The sequence below is a fragment of the Botrytis porri genome (assembly GCF_014898465.1).
Source record: "Botrytis porri strain MUCL 3234 chromosome Unknown BPOR_001, whole genome shotgun sequence".
Classification (NCBI taxonomy): domain Eukaryota; kingdom Fungi; phylum Ascomycota; class Leotiomycetes; order Helotiales; family Sclerotiniaceae; genus Botrytis; species Botrytis porri.
The window spans coordinates 2,077,422-2,096,283 of NW_024066075.1; the positions used below are offsets into that span (position 1 = coordinate 2,077,422).

The following is an 18,862-nucleotide window of genomic DNA, read 5'->3' on the forward strand; positions in this document are numbered from 1 at the left end:
ACGAACAGTAAATTGGGCGATTGAATTGATCTTCTAGATCAAGATTTCCATGTGGAATTGAGGGTATATCCATCCGGTGGGTTATATCTATGTCAAATTCCAATGCAGCACCATTATTGTGACTTGGAAAGCAGAGGAGGATGATGGTGTGAGTTTTGTTGGGGAATAGAGAGTAGATTCTTCATATCGCTTGGAACAATCTATCTTGATTCTCAGATCCCTGTACCAGTACCTATATCCGGATCGTGTTTATCCTCTCTTCAATGATTGAGACTCGAAGATTGTAGTTCCTATATAGATAACGTGGGGTGAGGGTTGAAATCGTATATATAGTTTCGGTACCACCAGATAATTGAATATGAACAATTCTCATGTCAATAGTTCAAAGTAAAGGGCAAGGGGGGATTTTCGATGATTCAAGGGTGAATACACAGCGATTCAGGTTAACTTTCTTATGGTATAATATTTTACGAGAATAAATTGCTCAAATGTCTATTAATGAGAAAATTGAAGCAGCAGGTGTATTTCCATCAAGACGCTCACAAAAGCATCATCTTCAAGTCAATAAACAAGCGAGAGTGATCGCTACGCATATATCTAACCCCATTGCCGTACCCAGGACTCCATAAAACGAAACAGCAGACTAGATTTCTAGTGATTCTCAGCAACTTCATCTCCTTTCATGGAAGTAAATGAGAATCCCTAGCATCAGAGAGGCGGAAGTTCGAGAGGAGTGATTATGTATGTGATGAACAGCACATTGCTTTACCTAGAGATTTTGCTGGTCAATCAAATTTCGACATTTGAAAGATGTGTCAGCGAGGTTGTGCTATATACTAGACTTTGATGGAGCTGGGATCTCAGAGATTTCAGTGATGATTGAGGAGTAAAGTGGCATAATGAGTACCTAATCAGATGAGATGGGACTACCAGTGGGTCGGGTGTATGGACAGACGGGATACTGCAAGAATTGACTTTTGACTATCTTTTAATATATCAAATCATACATCTTAAAAATTGTCATAATTGTTCATTGGAACTGAAACAATCAAAATGTAAATTCTGATATCAAACAATTAAAGATTGAACCTGTTAAAAGATTTGAAAGTTGAAAAGTGCCCCATCAATCCGTGCACCTCCTAGTGGACCTGGCTGGATCGAGTTTTCTTCTCTCGCGTGTCCTTGATGGTAGCCTCTGAATCCTTACCCATTGTTTTCCGAGTACTTTTGGAAATTTGCTTTCTGTTCTCAAAATAAGAGTTTTCCTCCTCTCGCTAGTCGTTACTGCTTGTTATCGTGGCCGAAAATGAAAGGGGGGATAACTGTCGATGTGTCGGCTTTCAGAGGAAGCGGTTATGGAAAAGAAGTTTTTCGGCCAGATCATATTTCTGGAAGAGAAACAAAAGTGTCTCCCTTCGCAAACTCTTTTCTGCCACGAATGTCTGAAATTGATCGCCCCATTCGATAAAGATCCCTTGGCTTATCAAACAGGACGACTGAAGAGAAGTAAGTTGTTCCGATGGTAATGGAGGTTAGAACGCTGGAAAGGACGGAGAAAACTTATAAGAATTTATACAATAACTTCTTGATTAAGCCAACTTATTTTCATGTTCGACCAACAATGTCTCGGAAATTTTTGCGTCATGCTTTTACACATATGGGGCCCCTGGCATATTTCACCAAGATTACTTGTTTCGATGGCATATTATGAATTCTAGTTTAAGGTAATCGAGTACAGTGTCAGAAGTATATCGAAGGAAGGTTTCAATGATAGTCTGAATTTAGTTTAATAATGACAGTGGTATATCTAGATATGACATGACAGAAATGATTCGAGGAGATCAAAAAGAAAAAGATCAATATGAAAACCAGGACCAGCCTGCAGCAGGAAGTTTTGATGTACTCATCAATACTGCAACAACAGGTACCATCAGAAAATGCACTGAATACTGGCGTCCACGGAATGTTGAAAAGGGTTTCAACGAATTTCAACGCGGTAGCCCCCAAGTCTTCTGGGATCAATCTTGTGTTTACCATTGGTGGGTCCATCGAATGTAATATTCGGAGTGCCATTTCCAGGGGAACCACTTGAACAACAATTATTTATTATTCATGACAACTCTTAAGGATCACCACTTACGACCAGCAAATCAATCTAACACCGACAGTAGCTTTGATTTCGACACCTTGAATATTGCTTCAAGCTTGTTAACCATGGAGATATGTTTGTTGGAAAGGTCCTAACTTACGGACTACCTTCGAGGTAGTAGTTTGTGTTAATATTTGGTTCGTGGGTTCGGTCTCCGCCACCTTTAACGTCCCACTTGACCTGTTTTGCATGTTAATCTTGAGCTATAACTCATAACAATAAGGAAGAGACAAGCTGCTGACATACCCAGGCTGTGGATAGAGGTGTAATTGCCTCGAAATCATGTGGATAGTCTCGAGGCTCGACTCCCTCTGCCGTTGCAGAAGATTCACTCGCCATTATGAGAGGTGTATGAACTGAAAGAAGGATTGTAATTCTTGACCTTGAAGATATTGTACTTTTTAGGAGTTTGGATTGACCTGGAGAAGCAAGAGTGAGTAAGTGGGTATAAGTGTGATATTAATGTGTTTTCTAATTGCTATTTTCTCGATCATCTATATCGTACTCACCTTTGAAATTGAATTAGCCGTGAGGATTTCCTGTGGTAATATTTCGTTTTGAAGTTATTTGACCACATGATGATTTCTGATTCGACTCAAAGTGGCCAGCTGCATACAGAGTTGCAATGTTTACAAGCTTACAACAGAAATTTCTAGATTGGTTACTTTTCGACCATATTCTGTTTCACGAACATTGGCGGAGTGTAACTCTGATTGCAGTCACTTGGAAATCGATAGTGGAGCACCAAGCCACTGTCACTACCATCTTTTTAATTTACACGCCATTAAGCACTGCCAATTACAACAACCGACATCATATCGCATGTTGGATCGTGTCTATGAATCGCACCAGTCTCTTTTAGAAATGATATTAGTAATGATAGCGAAACAAGTTACTGGTCGGGACAATTAGCTTATATTTGTGTAGCCAGCGAAATTGACAGGCATCTCCGGCACTCTTGAAACTTCTATGATGTTAGCATCGTTGCCTATAGTTTATTAGACGGAAGCAAGCTCTTCTGAAGGACATATTACAGATCCCAGGTTGCCTGGATCCAATAGCCGCATTTCACAAAGGCAACTCCACACACGAACCCCATTCCTCGTTTTTCTGAGGAATTTTCGCTGCAGATACAAAGATGATTGATTTCATAGCTCTATGATAAATTGAATGTGGCATGGAAATATGTGGATAAAGTTTCTCGAGTAAGCAGTAATCTAGAGGAATCGTTACAGACAGGTTATGGACACGCTCATCTTTGCGATTATTATGAATACGATGTGAACCCCAAGACGACTGCGGGGTAATAACGCATCTGGTCATCACATCGAGCTCATATGAGCTGGTCTGATGTTAGGCTTTGATATGAAAAGCACGATTACGATTGTGTATCTACCAGATGTCATGCACTTGGAGCACCCTTAACGGAGAACCCACTTTCAATGATTCGAGTGCACACCAGTATGCTACACAGATCAAACGTATGCAATTCTGTTTCGACTCTTCTTTTTATCCATCACCACACAAATCCCTTCTGTGGACTTTCATGGTGACACCGTGTCGGACTATTCTGACTTTGGGTAGCACATAAGCGGGGATGCAACTTGCAACAAAAGTTACGCAGCATGTGACAAACCACGGTCGTGTGTTTAGGGTTGAAGATAATGCACGGAAACGGACTAGACCAATTGCAAAGGCCTCTCTCTACCTATCATACAATGATATGAATGACTTCGAGTAACCGATGTGAAGAATAACCTTTGGATTGCCGAGAATCATAGCATATGGTTGTAAAATATGGTTGTGTAAATGCGACAGGAAAACAGGGAAACTGGGAAATACTCAGGACCCAACAAGGGACATAAAATACTCAGGAGAGTCCGAGGGGAAATATCATGCCATTACTTATAGCTAGCCAAAATAAAAGCTCCTGAATAATCAACACAACTCAACCGGGTCCGAAGCGAATGGGAGATTCCAGCTAACGATAACATAAAAAGACCACCCATTCTTTGGCTTGGGCGTCAATTTCATGGCCTCGGACTACATGGCCCTCAAAATGTATTAAGTTAATGAGAACACAGGCTCAGTAGTGCACTTGCCTGTTTTCAGTTTTAGCCAGCAATTTATGGAGCAGGTAAGCTTTCGGAAAATTGGTGTTTGGAAGCACTCTATCTTTCAATCTTCCCTCATGGTTTACACCCTGACCTCGAAGATACATAGCAAAAAAAAGGGTCCGGCGAGAATCTATTCATTGGCGAGGAAATATCATCGCTGATCGCAGGTGGAGATGTGGGAAACAGTACAAACAACTTTGTAAGGAATTGTTCGAACCAAGAAGTTTGTGTTGATCGAAACACTTATGGCGTTGCAGCTAGATGGAACAAGATAATCCCATAATTCTAGCTTATTATCACCACCTTTGTGATTTCGTAGACAAATATTTATAATATAAACATTCGTCCCTCCTAGCATTATCATGCCATCCTCAAGTATACATCGCCATTGCACTTGCGCTTGCACTCGCATACTGTGTTTTACAGATAATAAATTAAAGAACCAAAATTCAGTTTGTTCCAACATGATAACAACGTCTTGTGAAGGAGTCTAACATGAACCTTATACACTGTGACTCTCAGAAACATGTGATGGTTCATACTTGTCACTCAGACAATCATGGTGACTCTATCCAAACGCACTCCTTGGTGATTGTTCTGTCACGATGTGACGAAGACTGAACACCGGGCCATAAATCTGATCATTCCGGTACGGTTGGACCCTGATTACGGTTTCTGTGGCTCCCCAACGAATGATCCCCTGGGATGAAGTATAAATGGTGGAGTATAAAATAATGTGGATTAGATATTATATGTTTGAGTAGTGGGTTTGATGGATCTCCGAACGAACAACTAGAAGTTGTGTTGAATAGATTTCATGCCCACACCCACACCCTCACTCAATCGATAGATCAAGATATGGTGTGAAATAGCATAGAAGAGAAAGGGGAGGGCGGAAAAGAATCGGTGGGCTTATCGCACTAGCCCGCCTCTTCATCAAGGGTAGCAATCATTCTAGGGCAGACGCCGCTTTAACACCAAGAGCATTAGACATTATTAGATACGAGTATATCTTCATATCCAACGTCGATGATACATGTGTTTGTCGTCGATTTTGTAAGAGAGGAGAGGGCGGATTGAGCCAAGTTTTCTATGCTCACCAATAACGTCAAGAATGTCTAGTTTGCACTTACTTCCACTCATAACGTTTCAATCATAATATGTGAGATCCACGAATATTTAAAGTGCTATGCTCTCTAGGTATTCGTGATTTCATGATAAGCTCATGATTCAATGTCTCACTCAGCACCAATCAGCCTATGCTATTCAGTCTCATCAAAATTGGAGGAAGGCGAGGTAACATCTGACTCCAAAAGGGGGATATACAGCCACCGATATTGTCACTTTCTACTCTCGTTCCTGTCCCACATGTTAAAAATATCATCCTCATAAGACACCCACCACTATCAATTGTACATCAAATTCACTCTCGTGCAGTCTCGGATACGTCTAATCTTTCGCATACGCACCCGCTTATGCTCGGAAGAGAATCTAGCCCACTCTGGTACATCTATAGTATCCATCTAAAGCGCCTCGCCAATCTTGGAAACTTATCTCTCCAATACTAAACGTCAGGAACAAAGGCAACAAAGCATTCACTCCTTTTCCCGGCTCCAGTTTCCAAACTCCAACCCCTCCAAGAAGCGGTCTCCATCTCCACAGCCCCTATTCCTGTCGATAGAAAGCTATTACGATATATCTAATGATTTTCGAAGAAGGTGAATAAGAAATATTCATTCCTCAACAAAATCGACTTGAAACATATACCGAACATCTGACCGTATTCACTTTCTCGTGCCTATCTCATGAACCCTGACCCCCGCCCGGTGTTGATCAGCTCAGCCATCATATCATATCACATCACCATTATCAACCTCATTCCTCGCCATGCCAACATTACAACCTTCTAATCAACATTCACGACACGCAAATACACTCAGGAATCAGCAAAATAGAAACAACATGGCGAGATCAAATGCTGTATCAGATCGATTGCGCAGTGAAGGTATTCCGACTTTATTTAATTACAGTTTCTCCATTTCCCCATATCCTCTCCACAAATCTAATCTAATCTCGTATCTAATCTGGCAAAACAGCAGAATCGTGGGTCGAAATATCCTCACAACCATCTTCGTCCTCTATTTCCTCCATCGATAACGAAATTGTAACGACCGGTCTACGCGTATCTCAGCATCCTTCTACTAGGCGACGCAGAAGATCTCATAATCAACAACGCCCCCAGATAATCACAAATGAGAACAGACAAAGAAGCACGAGCAGTCAAGAGGAATACGAAGAATCAGAATCGGAACCAGATCATATAGATATCATAACCAGTTCCAATGAAATTTCCCCACCAGAAGCCATTCCAGCACGATTAACGACTCACGCAACATATGATGCAGAATTCGAAGATGATGAAGATGAGAACGGTACAGCTTTAGGAATAGGGAGAGGGGCAACATTACCATTCACACCCCAGCCAAATGCTTTCTCTCATCCCCCTTCTTCACAATCCCAGAGTCATCGAACCCAAGCTCCTACCCATGGCTCATGTTTCCCACGACAAGTTCATTCACAACCTCGACCACAACCTTATCCATCACGTAACCAGACAACTTCACGGAATGCGTCGTTCAATAATCACACGCGACTTCCCATAGATCATGATGCCGCTCTACGTGCTAGTCTCACAACATTACTCTCTTGTGCAGCTGCGGCAAGAGGTCTTCCTAAGTCTCCCGCTCAAAACGCCACCAGTAATGAACCAATGGGACTTCGAATAGTTCCTGAATCTGAACTCGTTGGTATAGCACCTCCTACCACAGCAAATATATCACGACCCTTATCATCAAGTCGCTCAAGAAGTGGATCATCACAAGATTCGCAAGATGAAGCTATCAAACGCAAAGCTACTCAGACAAAACAACACACTCGAGCTCTCAAGAAGAAGAAGGGAGAGCTGGTGCAAGGCGAGGAAGCGTTTATTTCGCCTACCCTACTGACTTGGGTTATGAGCGCAGGCGTTGTAGTACTCGTCTCAGTAGTTGGATTTGGTGCAGGATATGTCATTGGTCGAGAAGTAGGAAGGCAAGAAGCATCGGTCCTCGGGGGATGGAATGGCTCCATGAGTGATGGTAGCTGCGGAAGAGAAGTGGTTAGAAGTGGGACTGGCGGATTGAAGAGATTCAAGTGGGGTGGTAGTGTTGCTAGGAGTATTGTTGCTTGAAGTCGTACATGATAACTTGTGAGCATTTGAGCTTGATTGGTTGAATTGCAGGGTGGTCATTTTGATGAGATATCACGAGCGTGTTTGATTGAAAGGGTCTATTTACCGAGCGTAAATTTTCGGAGACTCTTTGGCGTTGGTCCACGGTCATGGGGTTACATACATTTTTCATGCGTACTGTTGTTTAATACACATCTAGTGGGAGGAATCTTTAGGACATGATATGAAATGGCATGCACATATGATTGGGGGAGGAGGTGGATTGAGAAGATAAAATTGAGATTTAGGTATGGGTCAATGGATTAGGACAAATAAATCAAGAGTTTTCTCGAGGAATATGCTTCAATCCCTTGCTATTGTGGAAGTGAACATAATTATTCATACTCAAATTTGAGCCCTTGAAGCATTATTCAGTGTTATCATTGCACCATTCTAGTTGTTTTCATTGAATATTCTCGCCATTCAAAGGCTTCATTAATGCTACTTGGTATGATAAAATCAAACGATGATTTTTAGACGTAAAAACTTGTCTCTGGTCGAATAAAGTAAGGGTTGGTGTGTGGGTTTTCCCACCACCAAGGTGATCAATCCGGCAGGGGCGGGGAAGGGGGATGAGAAGTGTATATGGCAATTCAATTCAACGAGCGTATTGGATTCCAGAGCGAAATGCGATAGGTAATTTATAATCCCTGAGATACGCTATGTAAATTCTACTCATGGAGCTGGAGTGAAAAAAGGTTCATGTACAGATAAGACGTTGTAATGATTATGTTAGAACATACTTTCGGGCCAAAACTCCAGTAAAACACCAATACTTTAGTTTTGTAATTTTGAATAATATTCTGGTCATGAATGTTTAAACCTGAGTCAACGATATGCGTCTCCATGCCTGTGAAATAGAAAAGGTGGAAAGAAGGGGAGAGTCGTGGAGAATAGCTCAAATACTATCACGGCGATGAAAGCGATTGTAGTGAAATAGGCAGTACAAGCTAGTTGGTGTTAACGCTCAAAACGACGAATCTGACTAGCACTATGTCGATTAAGCTATACATATCTCGGATTATCAGCTAGAGTAAGTCAGTGTATATTCTATAATCTCATTGATTCCATGGTTCTACCTAGTTCCCCCTCCTCCCCCATGTTCGCTTAACTAACGGCACTCTGACTATGAAGAATAACAGTCCTCGATAGCTTCCGCTCTTCGATTATATCACCAACTCCAGGTTCCAGTCCACTTCACCATATTAAATGAATCACTAAAGCTTCTAAAGTTTGGAACAAAGACTGATTTAGCGAGTAAAGCTTCAACGGATGAGATGGATAAGGCATTAGCGACCATCAAGCATTGGTTGGGACATGATTCTCTGCGTAGGACTCCCTGATTGTGGAGATTCCAACATAACAGAAGTTCGGAAAGAATCCTCGAGGATTCACAGAGGTGTATTTATGAAACGCGAGAATGAAGTTAGAAAACGGAGAGCTTCAGTAAATTAGGTTGTCTATTACGAAGGTTGTATTTCTCTCAATCCATCTGCGTTGTAAGGGAATCAGTAAGACTTTACAAGGGCTTTTGTCTTCCCCATGGAGTTCATCCTTTTCTCATATCTCAGAATTAAGATTCTCGAATGCGCCGTGAATTGGTAGAAAATGTGCACAGTATTCGCTCGAAATGTAACCGCAAAAGATCGATCTTCAATCAGTAAACAAGATCTAGAGGATACCGAGTCCTTTAATATTCAAAGCCGAATATTTGACATCGAATCCGGAACTGAACCGTCAAAAGTCTGCATCAACCTGGCAGCATTGATAGTAAATAATATTCATTATACTATCAATCAACTTGATCATATTTCCACTCGGAAATGGTAATCCCCTGGCTGGCGCTCAAGCTCCTTGTAATTCTGAAGAGATAACATCATCATTCAACAATGTAAAGGTAATATCATCGTCTTCATAAAACAAGGGCATATTCCATGCCAGTTAATTTGGAGCTTGACTGATGACTAGGTTGAAGTCGAGTTCTTGTACGAAAGATAGCAAGGTGAATGCTTCCGGGAGATTTGTTCTTCCGTGCTCCGATCCCCAGTTTCTTCCCCATAAGCAACCATCAACCACCGTGAACTCTAATCTCCACATTTACTACATGCCCCCTTTGAATTTCAATTGACTCAAATACTTGAAAAATGTCTATTCGAAAGAAAGCCCCTCTTGGTCGCGTTCTTGTGATCGGTGGCTGTGGTTTTCTAGGCCACCACATTGTATCTCTTCTCCATGATCGATACAATTGCACAATCTCCGTTCTTGACCTACGTACAAGTCGAAATCAACATTCATCAGGAGAGGTTACCTACCATGATGGCGACATAACCTCTCTCGAATCTCTTCTCTCAATATTCAACTCCATCAAACCAGACGTCGTTATTCACACAGCATCACCCGTCGCAATTACTGGAACGAATGAGTTATTTCATAAAGTCAATGTAGGAGGAACAAAATGTGTAGTTGAGGCGTGTCAAAAAACTGGAGTGAAAGCTTTAGTTTTTACAAGTAGTGCCAGTATCATCTCAGATAACACAACAGATTTGGTTAATGCAGATGAGAGGTGGCCTGTCATACCCGAGAAATTACAACGCGAATATTATTCATGGACGAAGGTATAGTCTATCAATTCCTCCCAATTTCTTACCCAGCTGTGCCAATTTTACTCTCAAATTCCCATACTAACATAATGGCACGAATAGGCAGAAGCAGAAGCTATAGTTCTAGCCGCAAACCGCGCACCAGAATCCCCTCAACTCCTGACCGCCTCCATTCGTCCCTCTGGCATTTTCGGTCCTGGAGACGTTCAATTAATACCCGGCCTCCTTAATGTTCACTACACTAATCGTACAGGTTTTCAGCTAGGCGATAATACCAACCTCTTCGACTTTACATTCGTCAAAAATGTTGCACACGCACATCTTCTTGCCGCTGCTGCTCTACTCGCAACTGCTAAGCTCAACACCACTCCATTAGATACCGAGCGCGTAGATGGTGAAGCTTTTCTCATCACCAATGGATCACCCGTTCCATTCTGGGATATGGCACGAGCAGTATGGGCAGCCGCGGGATCTACAAAGGGAACAGAACATGTATGGGTTATCGGAAAGGACTTTGGATTAGGACTTGCTGGATTCGTGGAGGGACTATTCTGGCTTGCTGGGAAGACACCAAATCTAACGAGAATGAAGGTCCAATTCAGTTGCATGACAAGATATTTTAGTATTGACAAGGCGAGGAGAAGGTTGGGGTACGAACCATTGGTTCCACTGGACGAGGGTATTAAGATTACGGTGAAGCATTTTGAGGAAGAAAAGGCGAGAGATGGGGAGAGAAAGAGCCAATGAGGTGTTGATGTGTTGGCAGATTCGTTTATAGATAGATATTCTCAGATAACTCCTCAGTTACGAGGATTTGTAATTAATTGAAAAGTTTAATCAAAAATGAATGATACCCTTAGTCGTCTATATAGGTAGTCATAGATCATACTTCACACCGATGACATATATCTAATCTAGCCATGCTAATATTAAATATTTTACTATTCGTGCTACACTGGGACCAAAGACATGTTCCACAAATCCAGAACGAAACATTGCTCTGCAGACATGCTTGATATGTGCAATTGCAACTTTGAAGTAAGCCTATTTTGGTCAGTTTACTTCACTGCCAACCCAGTCTAGTCGGTCTTTGAGTGATTAGATTTTGGTGAAAGATGAGGACGCGCTGTAATATAACTCATTCAGTAGCAGAATCAGGCCAAATTTACAGCATGGAATCAAACAATAAAAGTTTAAGACTGAAGACACTGAATGCAAACGAGGGCTCTATGTATGTTGCAATCTTTGGAAATTGAGGATCAATATTGAATTGTACACCAAACATAGGTCATCTGACGTTGATTTTTGAGATTTGTAAACATACATCATGCAAGTCACAAATGATCAATAAAAATCCACAAGATTGTTTCCTATTCTGGCACACAAAAGTAATAAAATAACCTTGGAAGTATCTGTTAGGGTATCTACGCGTACAAAAAGACTCCCTTAAACCCCAACTTACCCCCTCGCTAAACCCCACTCTAACTACCAATCGACATTCTCCTCTCTTTTCCAAGGCAACTCTCTCCTCAATCTGTACGCAACAATGTGGTCTTACTATCTCATTTTCACGTAACTGATTAATCAGCATTAACTTGCACTCCGAAAGTGCACCAATCTCTACCTGTGATCTATCCTGTACTATTCGACGGTGCTGCATCCCAGTGTTTCTCTCTGAATTTCTCTCATAATGTTGCTACATCTAGCGTCGTATCATCTTTAAGTTGCGCGACTAGAAATCAGATTACATCTTTGACAGTTCTACATGTCTTCATCTGTAAGCCGTGATACATATTTCGATGTGTTCCTAAGACTCTCTTTCCATCGCGCATCAGGATTCTTGATTTATATTACATTTGAGCGAGTACGATGATGTCAATGAGAATAGTTTTGTTGAGGTGAAGAAGATAGGAGGGTCTCAATGGAATCACCTCGACGTATCGAATATTGGAGTTCGTGGAATGGATCGAGAGAGATGATTTAATGATACAATGGTCGAGAACTTTGAGAGGCTGGGAATGCAGCGAAAACAGCATTCGACAAGTGATACTGCCTAAAGTACCGATACGATGGTATATCGAGCCTTGGTTTCTCATGAGACTGTGTAAGATGACACTGACAATCGACCCACTAGATCACGAACTCGTGCATACCCACAGAGCAAAGCACTCCTAGTTTGAAGGAAGCTAGGCAGAGTGTTCATGGTATATCTCGGCTACTGTCCATTGCTATTCTGAAACACTAGGGTACCTAGATGGATTAGTTTGGTATATCAAGGAAAGACTTTTCTAGTTTTCTCCTCCTCACAGATTTCGAGATGTACTGGCACGATATTCAAAGAGGAAATCTCGACTTGTGCCATTAACATTCATACATTGTGGAGATTACTACTCTTTTCTAAACTGAAACCCAGAGAATGGACAAGAAGCTGAGACTTCCTTTTTCTCATCCTCGGTAGGCGTCTTTTCGCCGATCCCCTCACCTTCAGCTTCCGACTTCTCCTCTCCATCAATGACTTTCTTCCCCTTCAACCAGCCCTCCCTCTCCACCATCACTTCCTCCATCTCTTCCGCAAACTCATCACCATCTCTCACATACCATTTTGCAAAAAGATCGTTCTGAATCCACAACACCTTTCCAATCGCCTTCACAATCGCTATCTTTTTCTCCATTCTCAATTTCGGGTGCGAGAGAACCGCCTCAAAAATAATATCTTGCACAAATCCCAAACAAACTCCTATGTGTACATATTCGACATGTAGAGGATGTTTTCGACCACGTCCTACGTGCATCATTCCGACTTTGTCGAGGTACTCCCAAAATTCCATTTGGCTTGGATCTGAACAGAGTTTATGGAGATAGCCTCTCAGAAACTAGGGAACATGTCAGCCTAACCTACAAACTTTAAGGTGACATAGGTCTATAGACCATCTTCCTGTGTAAGATTTGAGGACTATTTTCATCCGGCAATTCGTCTAGCGGACCCTCGTAACTTGTGCTACGAGTTGTGAAAGCACGTGATGTGATATCATATTGAAGAAGTTTTCTGTATACGATATTCACGACGGCTGGGATGAGTTGTTTGATATATTTTGAGCCATATATGAGGGCTTCTATGTCACCTATTTTGAAAGTTTGAGCAAATTTCAGGGGGAATGGAGTGTTGTATACTCACGTGAACTGAAGTCGAGAAAAGAGTGTAGATAATGAATCCGTGTTTCTAGATCTGTGTAAAGCTCCTTTCGATCAATATGCAGTCTCGATCTTGAAGCCATGATGATCTTTCGTATTGTGTGTGTAGACGTGGAACACAGTAGCAATAACCAGCATATATGAGACTAGATAGTTTGAGACATACAGACATCTTTGGGGTAGAAATGGAGTTCATATACGCTCCAGACTCATCACGTAAGATGATAAAGATCAGCCCATCGGAGCATTACGATTTCCACACATTTGAAGACTTGAGTATTGACCATTGTGATGGGAGTCAATCATCTCGCTATGTTGTCAGAGTAGTTCGTTTTTTGCTTTGGATCAGATCATGTTGGGGTGATGTGATCTTTGGGCGTGAATTCACGTGATACAACCTTAACCTTATACTAATTAACCTACTAGCTAATTGCAATGTTGAGTTGCCAACTCGCCTCAATTCATCCGCTTTCGTTACTCACATCTTCTTCCTCTCTTTTCAAATATAGTTTCTCCGTTTCGTTGATTTGGCGATACCATGGAAGCTGATCGGAAGGTAAGACTATGTGATAGAATGGCTCCATGCGTTGATCCAGGGCTTTGGGCAAGACAAAATGATGCTCAGGAATGAAACCTACGAGGGTTCAGGGTCTAACCTCCACCATTCGATACCCCAACTAATATCGTACATACGATCTCTTCTCACCAGAACCTGAACCGTGACCTCACGAGGATTCATGTCTTGGGCTTCGTATCCAGAACCTTATAGGGACCTCCCGCTCTCTGGAACTTTGCGCAGCTCGCAATATAATCATGCATACTCCGAGATGCTGTACCTCATAATACAATAAATAAACACAGCCTAGATAGTGTTGCTGATGTATCTACTATAAGCACAAGATTAACAAAGTATATTACCAAACTATCGGTATACTTCGGCGAACACAGCGCTTCTACATTAGATGATATCCAATGAGGGTCATGGGAGTGAAACGCGGAGTAAGAAGTAGTTGCTGCGCTTCTGTGCCGGGTTGCGATTATATATGGAATTGGAGGGGTAGATGTCATGGGTATGCCTTTTTTATGTCTCCATTGGGTAGTCATAAAGATGCGCGGAGTATGATGGATCCAATCGGTAAGATTGAGTTTTGTGCCTATTTTGATGAGGGGAAGATGCGTCTATTCTATGAGCTGATGTCGTCTATATTTCATATCGGCTCCCGTTATTTGTATAATCGTAGATCTAGCACCCGAACTTGTGGTAGTTAATTTGAGGCACACGGTAGTTTTTCATACGAAAGTAACCTTGGAAGCTATCTGCCACGAATTGGACTGTTACATTAGAGGCTGAGATATATTGTGCCACATTACCTACCGAGGAACATCTAAAAAAGGGGGACCGGGCCAGTATTAATATATATTCGGGAAAAATCATCAGCCAATCGCTTCCTTGTGCATTAAGCGCCACGGTTACTCTATGTAGACTAGCTGTACCTGAATCCGGCGATTACTTCTGCTCAGCCATTTTTCCCTGAGCGCGGGGGATCTCTTCCGATTGAACATAATCCAATCGACTGAAGAGAATTGATCAATTTTCGGGCAGTGCTTTCATTAGATTCAACGGCAATACGTCAGACACTCAAATCAACGACACGAAGCTATGCCCTAGATTACATTTTACACTACCTTGAGACTGACTACCTAGGTAGGTATCATCCTCTAAATCTCCATCGGCCAACTGTTTGAATGTCAGATAAAATTGTATTACGGCACTGCATATACAGGGTACCCAACTACCACCCATGTAAAAGTATGTAGAGTAGTATCGAGGAGAGATCTCTCAACATGGGATATCAAAAAGTAATAATAAGTAGTGGCATAGAGCTGTGCTGTGCCATCCAAACGACCTACCGAGAGACCTTTTCACCAGGTATATATTAGATATCTGTCTCATGAGCCATAATCATAGCCCTACCCGGCCCTGAAATTTTCCTCATTTTTATTTACATATCCATTTACAAATTCGAAGATTCTTACACTATTTTGCTGAATTTTGTTGTTGGTTCAAGGTTTGATCTTCGGTCCATAGGGGCGTCTAACTCAAAATATTCATTTATACTCGAGTATATATATATATATATGATTTATATTTTACATTTGAACCAGACCTCGCATATTTGGTTATTGGAGATTCACTTTTGAGGAAATCAAAAGAACAGGAAAAGAAACACTGCCTGATTAGATTAATCAAGGTTGGTTAGTACATTATTTCTCAATTCACCTTTCTATCTATTCAATTATATCATCAGTCATATCGATTTAATTCAACACACAAATAATCTGGAGAAGTCATCCATGTAGTCACATACTTTATTAATAACTTTTGAGATCTCCATCTTCCTTTGATTACTTTCGAGGTCCTTTTCAAGACTTGACTTTGAATTTGTTTGATTTCTTCTTTCAATTATCTTCTCGGTCGAGTCTTCAAGATGTATCTCAATGTAGATGCGCAAAGCTTCAATCAATCCCTCTTCATACGAGAGTCTCGAGAATGTGCGGAAGGACAACAGTGGTATGTTTGCAACGCGAATGATTTCCAAGGTTGTTGTTCTGTAGATGCATGTTCAGTATCAGAATGTCCAGATTCAAATACCGCTGCAGTTGGCGCATCGAGTACTTCAACCACTCCTTCTACCTCTTCTACCTCTTCCTCTGAATCTGAGTCTCTATCCACATCTACATCTGCTACTTCTGAATCTGAATCTACATCCATGTCTTCTACTTCTGCTTCTACTACACCAACCACATCATCTCAAACTACACAATCCTCACAATCAATTCTACAGACAACTCCGCAGACAACTTCGCAGACACTCTCACCAAGCACCATCCTCCTAACTACAACTGTCAACCATCCAGTCAGTGCACCTACACAAAACCTATCCGCTTCCCCCACTACTGTCGCACAAACGACTCCTCCCACCTTATCATCAAATTCAACACCAATCATAGCTGGAGCAGTCGTTGGCAGTGTCGCTTTGATTTGTTTCGCAATGGCTGCATTCTGTTGTTTCCGTTTTCGCCAGAAGAAAAAGCAGGATAGAGAAAGGATGTTCGCTGAACCTGAAAGTCCAGATCCTGAGACCATCCAATTTTATAGTACGACGGGAAAAACATTACAAGCGCCTAGTAGTACGAGTACAAGAAGTCCTGGATTTTCTGGATTGGGATTGGGGGATGTCTTCGCACCATTTGGTGAAAGTGAGTTATCTATTTTATTTTGTTACATCTTCTCATTTGATACCTCGTTGGTGGTGATATGAATACTAACCTTCAAAATAGGAGCTCGCGCCAATAGCACTTCTCCACCTTCAAAATCACCACCGGGTGCAACAGCAATGAGCGAATCTCAAGTCCCCGTCCCAAGCCACTCAATCCCAACAATTCACCCCTCACTCATTCCCAGATCCCAAGAAGATGACGAGAATGAAAGGCCACTCTCCCATGACCCTGAAAAATCATCCCTAGTACCTCCTCCCGAATCTTCACATCCAGCTTTCCATCCACTTCCAGTAATGCCCAGTCCACGACCCGTACCTCGATCCAACATGGGCATTACGATGAGTGAGTTAGACGGAAGGGAAATTGGAAGAAGAAGCCTTTCTGTCGGAGGAAGTGAGAGAATGAGTGGAAGTGGAAGTGAGGGAGCTGTCAGTGCAATGAGTACGCCCACACATAGTGTGATCCTGGGTCCGTCGACAAATCTTGCTCAAGGACGGACGCAAGGATATTGGGATCCAAATGCGCCGCCCAATCTACCTTTGTCTCTATCTGGTCAGCCTGTACAATCTCACCGTCGCGGAAACTCTTCAAATTCCTCCCATTCCTCTTCGATCAATCCAAACCCAGATATGAATCAAGCACCGGCATCTCAACACGCACAGAATCAATACTCACGCCAACAAGCACAGCACCAATATACCCAAAACCTAGCTTCAGCACGCTATGGGAAAGGTATAAATGCAAGCACAAATGAACATCAAAATCCATATCAAATGTACAGAGATAGTAGGGAACATCAGCAGAACATGGGATATCAACATGCGTTGGTCAGAGCGCAGGAAGAACGTGCGAGAGCTCTTTCAGAAACCCAAGGCCAAGGATACGGACAAGCCCAAGGACAAAGAAACATGCAGAAAGGAAAAGGTCGAGAAAGGATGAATTCGACAAGCCAGGAAGTACATTCAGAGGGAGGTGCCAGCAAGGAGTTAACAAGAGAAAGCAGCACCCACAGTATACCCATAGGACTCGCCTTGGATGCGCGACCCATTTCCCGAGAACCAGAACGAGACACAAATCCACATAATGAAAATGCACCGATGCAGGTTCACGCCTCTCTATACGGAAAACAGGAAGATCTACCTCCACCTCTTTCACATCGAGACTTCCAAGCCAAGCAATCCAATGTACCCAAGCAAACTTACCAAACCCATCGTGCAAACACCGACTCGGTATCTAGCATTGGATCTCCCAGCTCAACGTCTGCAAATGTCGGGGCATGGAATCCAGAACCTGTGTATACACATCCGGGATTTAATTTTGAATGTAAAATCGTGGCGCCTACGCCTCCTCCTCAGGTGCCCGAGACCTCGTCCGGGACGGAGAAAAAACGAAATTATGTACTAAGTTGGTCTGAGTATGATGCTGGTGGAGAATTATCCATTTCGCCTGTTTTGGATGGGAAGGGGAAGGGGAAGGAGATTGTTGAGTGAGAAGAAGGATTAGGGAATCGGATTAATATAATGGATGGAGTGCCGAAATGGAAGGAAGGAATTGAGGATGATCTGAGTGATGGAGAGGGATGATGAGGGAGTTTATGTTTACATTTATGAAATGCATGAGAGCGGCGTTCGGATTTGAGCATTTATTACATACATTGAAATGATCACTAAGACGATCCAACGAGTTTGGAGAGGAGAAATCGGGGAGGAATATATCACAGCACATTGTACATACCTTAGCCACGAGCGGAAGCGGATGGGAAGAAAACTAGCCGAGTACAGGCGAGAAAGGAGGAAGAGAATATACGCACGCTTAATGGATGCTCTAAGTTAAATGAAGGCGGAGAACGATGTGATCATGAAGGAGTATTGACTTAGTACCATAGTACGACGCATGAATGAGTTTCAAGTCGTGGAGCAGGGCGGTGGATCTCAAATGTAGATAATGAATAGCATAATGGATAACCCGAAACAATATACACCATGGAGTGTTTGTGCATGCGAGAGTGAAATCTTCTGTGATGGTGTCGACTAATGGGTAGATGGAGTAGGTGAAGTAGGTTGACTAGGTTTTGCATATCGATTCGGAGAGCTCTAAGATGGGAGGAATGAGGAGGTGTAGAAAATTCGAGGGTTGGAATTATGGGGGAAATTTAAAGAGGTGGGGAGAACAGACTGAGAGGGGTGGGACGGGATGAAAGACGCCGGATACTATAATCAGTAGCGAGATGATGTAATGATAAGCGAAAGTTGAT

The 18,862-nt window shown here is 42.2% G+C and overlaps 5 protein-coding genes across 5 annotated transcripts; 3 read left to right on the forward strand and 2 right to left on the reverse strand.

The window, feature by feature from the left end:
* Positions 1–1,760: 1,760 nt before the first annotated feature.
* Positions 1,761–2,625, reverse strand: EAF01_000557 (uncharacterized protein). The gene is made up of 4 exons (XM_038908807.1): positions 2,396–2,625; positions 2,250–2,329; positions 2,141–2,197; positions 1,761–2,087 (listed from the first exon to the last, which is right to left on the reverse strand). Exons 1-4 carry the CDS (start codon positions 2,486–2,488, stop codon positions 1,979–1,981), a joined length of 339 nt encoding a protein of 112 aa, XP_038775713.1. The 5' UTR covers positions 2,489–2,625; the 3' UTR covers positions 1,761–1,978.
* Positions 2,626–6,153: 3,528 nt separating this feature from the next.
* Positions 6,154–7,495, forward strand: EAF01_000558 (uncharacterized protein; the record flags this gene model as incomplete). Its single annotated transcript, XM_038908808.1, has 2 exons — positions 6,154–6,271; positions 6,366–7,495. The coding sequence occupies 2 exons, from the start codon at positions 6,154–6,156 to the stop codon at positions 7,493–7,495; spliced, it is 1,248 nt and encodes a 415-aa protein (XP_038775714.1).
* A 2,183-nt stretch (positions 7,496–9,678) lies between these two features.
* EAF01_000559 (uncharacterized protein) lies at positions 9,679–10,881 on the forward strand (the record flags this gene model as incomplete). Its single annotated transcript, XM_038908809.1, has 2 exons — positions 9,679–10,149; positions 10,237–10,881. The coding sequence occupies 2 exons, from the start codon at positions 9,679–9,681 to the stop codon at positions 10,879–10,881; spliced, it is 1,116 nt and encodes a 371-aa protein (XP_038775715.1).
* A 1,589-nt stretch (positions 10,882–12,470) lies between these two features.
* On the reverse strand, positions 12,471–13,529 carry EAF01_000560 (uncharacterized protein). The gene is made up of 3 exons (XM_038908810.1): positions 13,310–13,529; positions 13,063–13,256; positions 12,471–13,007 (listed from the first exon to the last, which is right to left on the reverse strand). The coding sequence occupies exons 1-3, from the start codon at positions 13,407–13,409 to the stop codon at positions 12,522–12,524; spliced, it is 780 nt and encodes a 259-aa protein (XP_038775716.1). The 5' UTR covers positions 13,410–13,529; the 3' UTR covers positions 12,471–12,521.
* Positions 13,530–15,815: 2,286 nt separating this feature from the next.
* On the forward strand, positions 15,816–18,743 carry EAF01_000561 (uncharacterized protein; the record flags this gene model as incomplete). The annotated part of the gene is made up of 2 exons (XM_038908811.1): positions 15,816–16,587; positions 16,669–18,743. 2 exons carry the CDS (start codon positions 15,816–15,818, stop codon positions 18,096–18,098), a joined length of 2,202 nt encoding a protein of 733 aa, XP_038775717.1. The 3' UTR covers positions 18,099–18,743.
* Between the last annotated feature and the right edge of the window lie 119 nt (positions 18,744–18,862).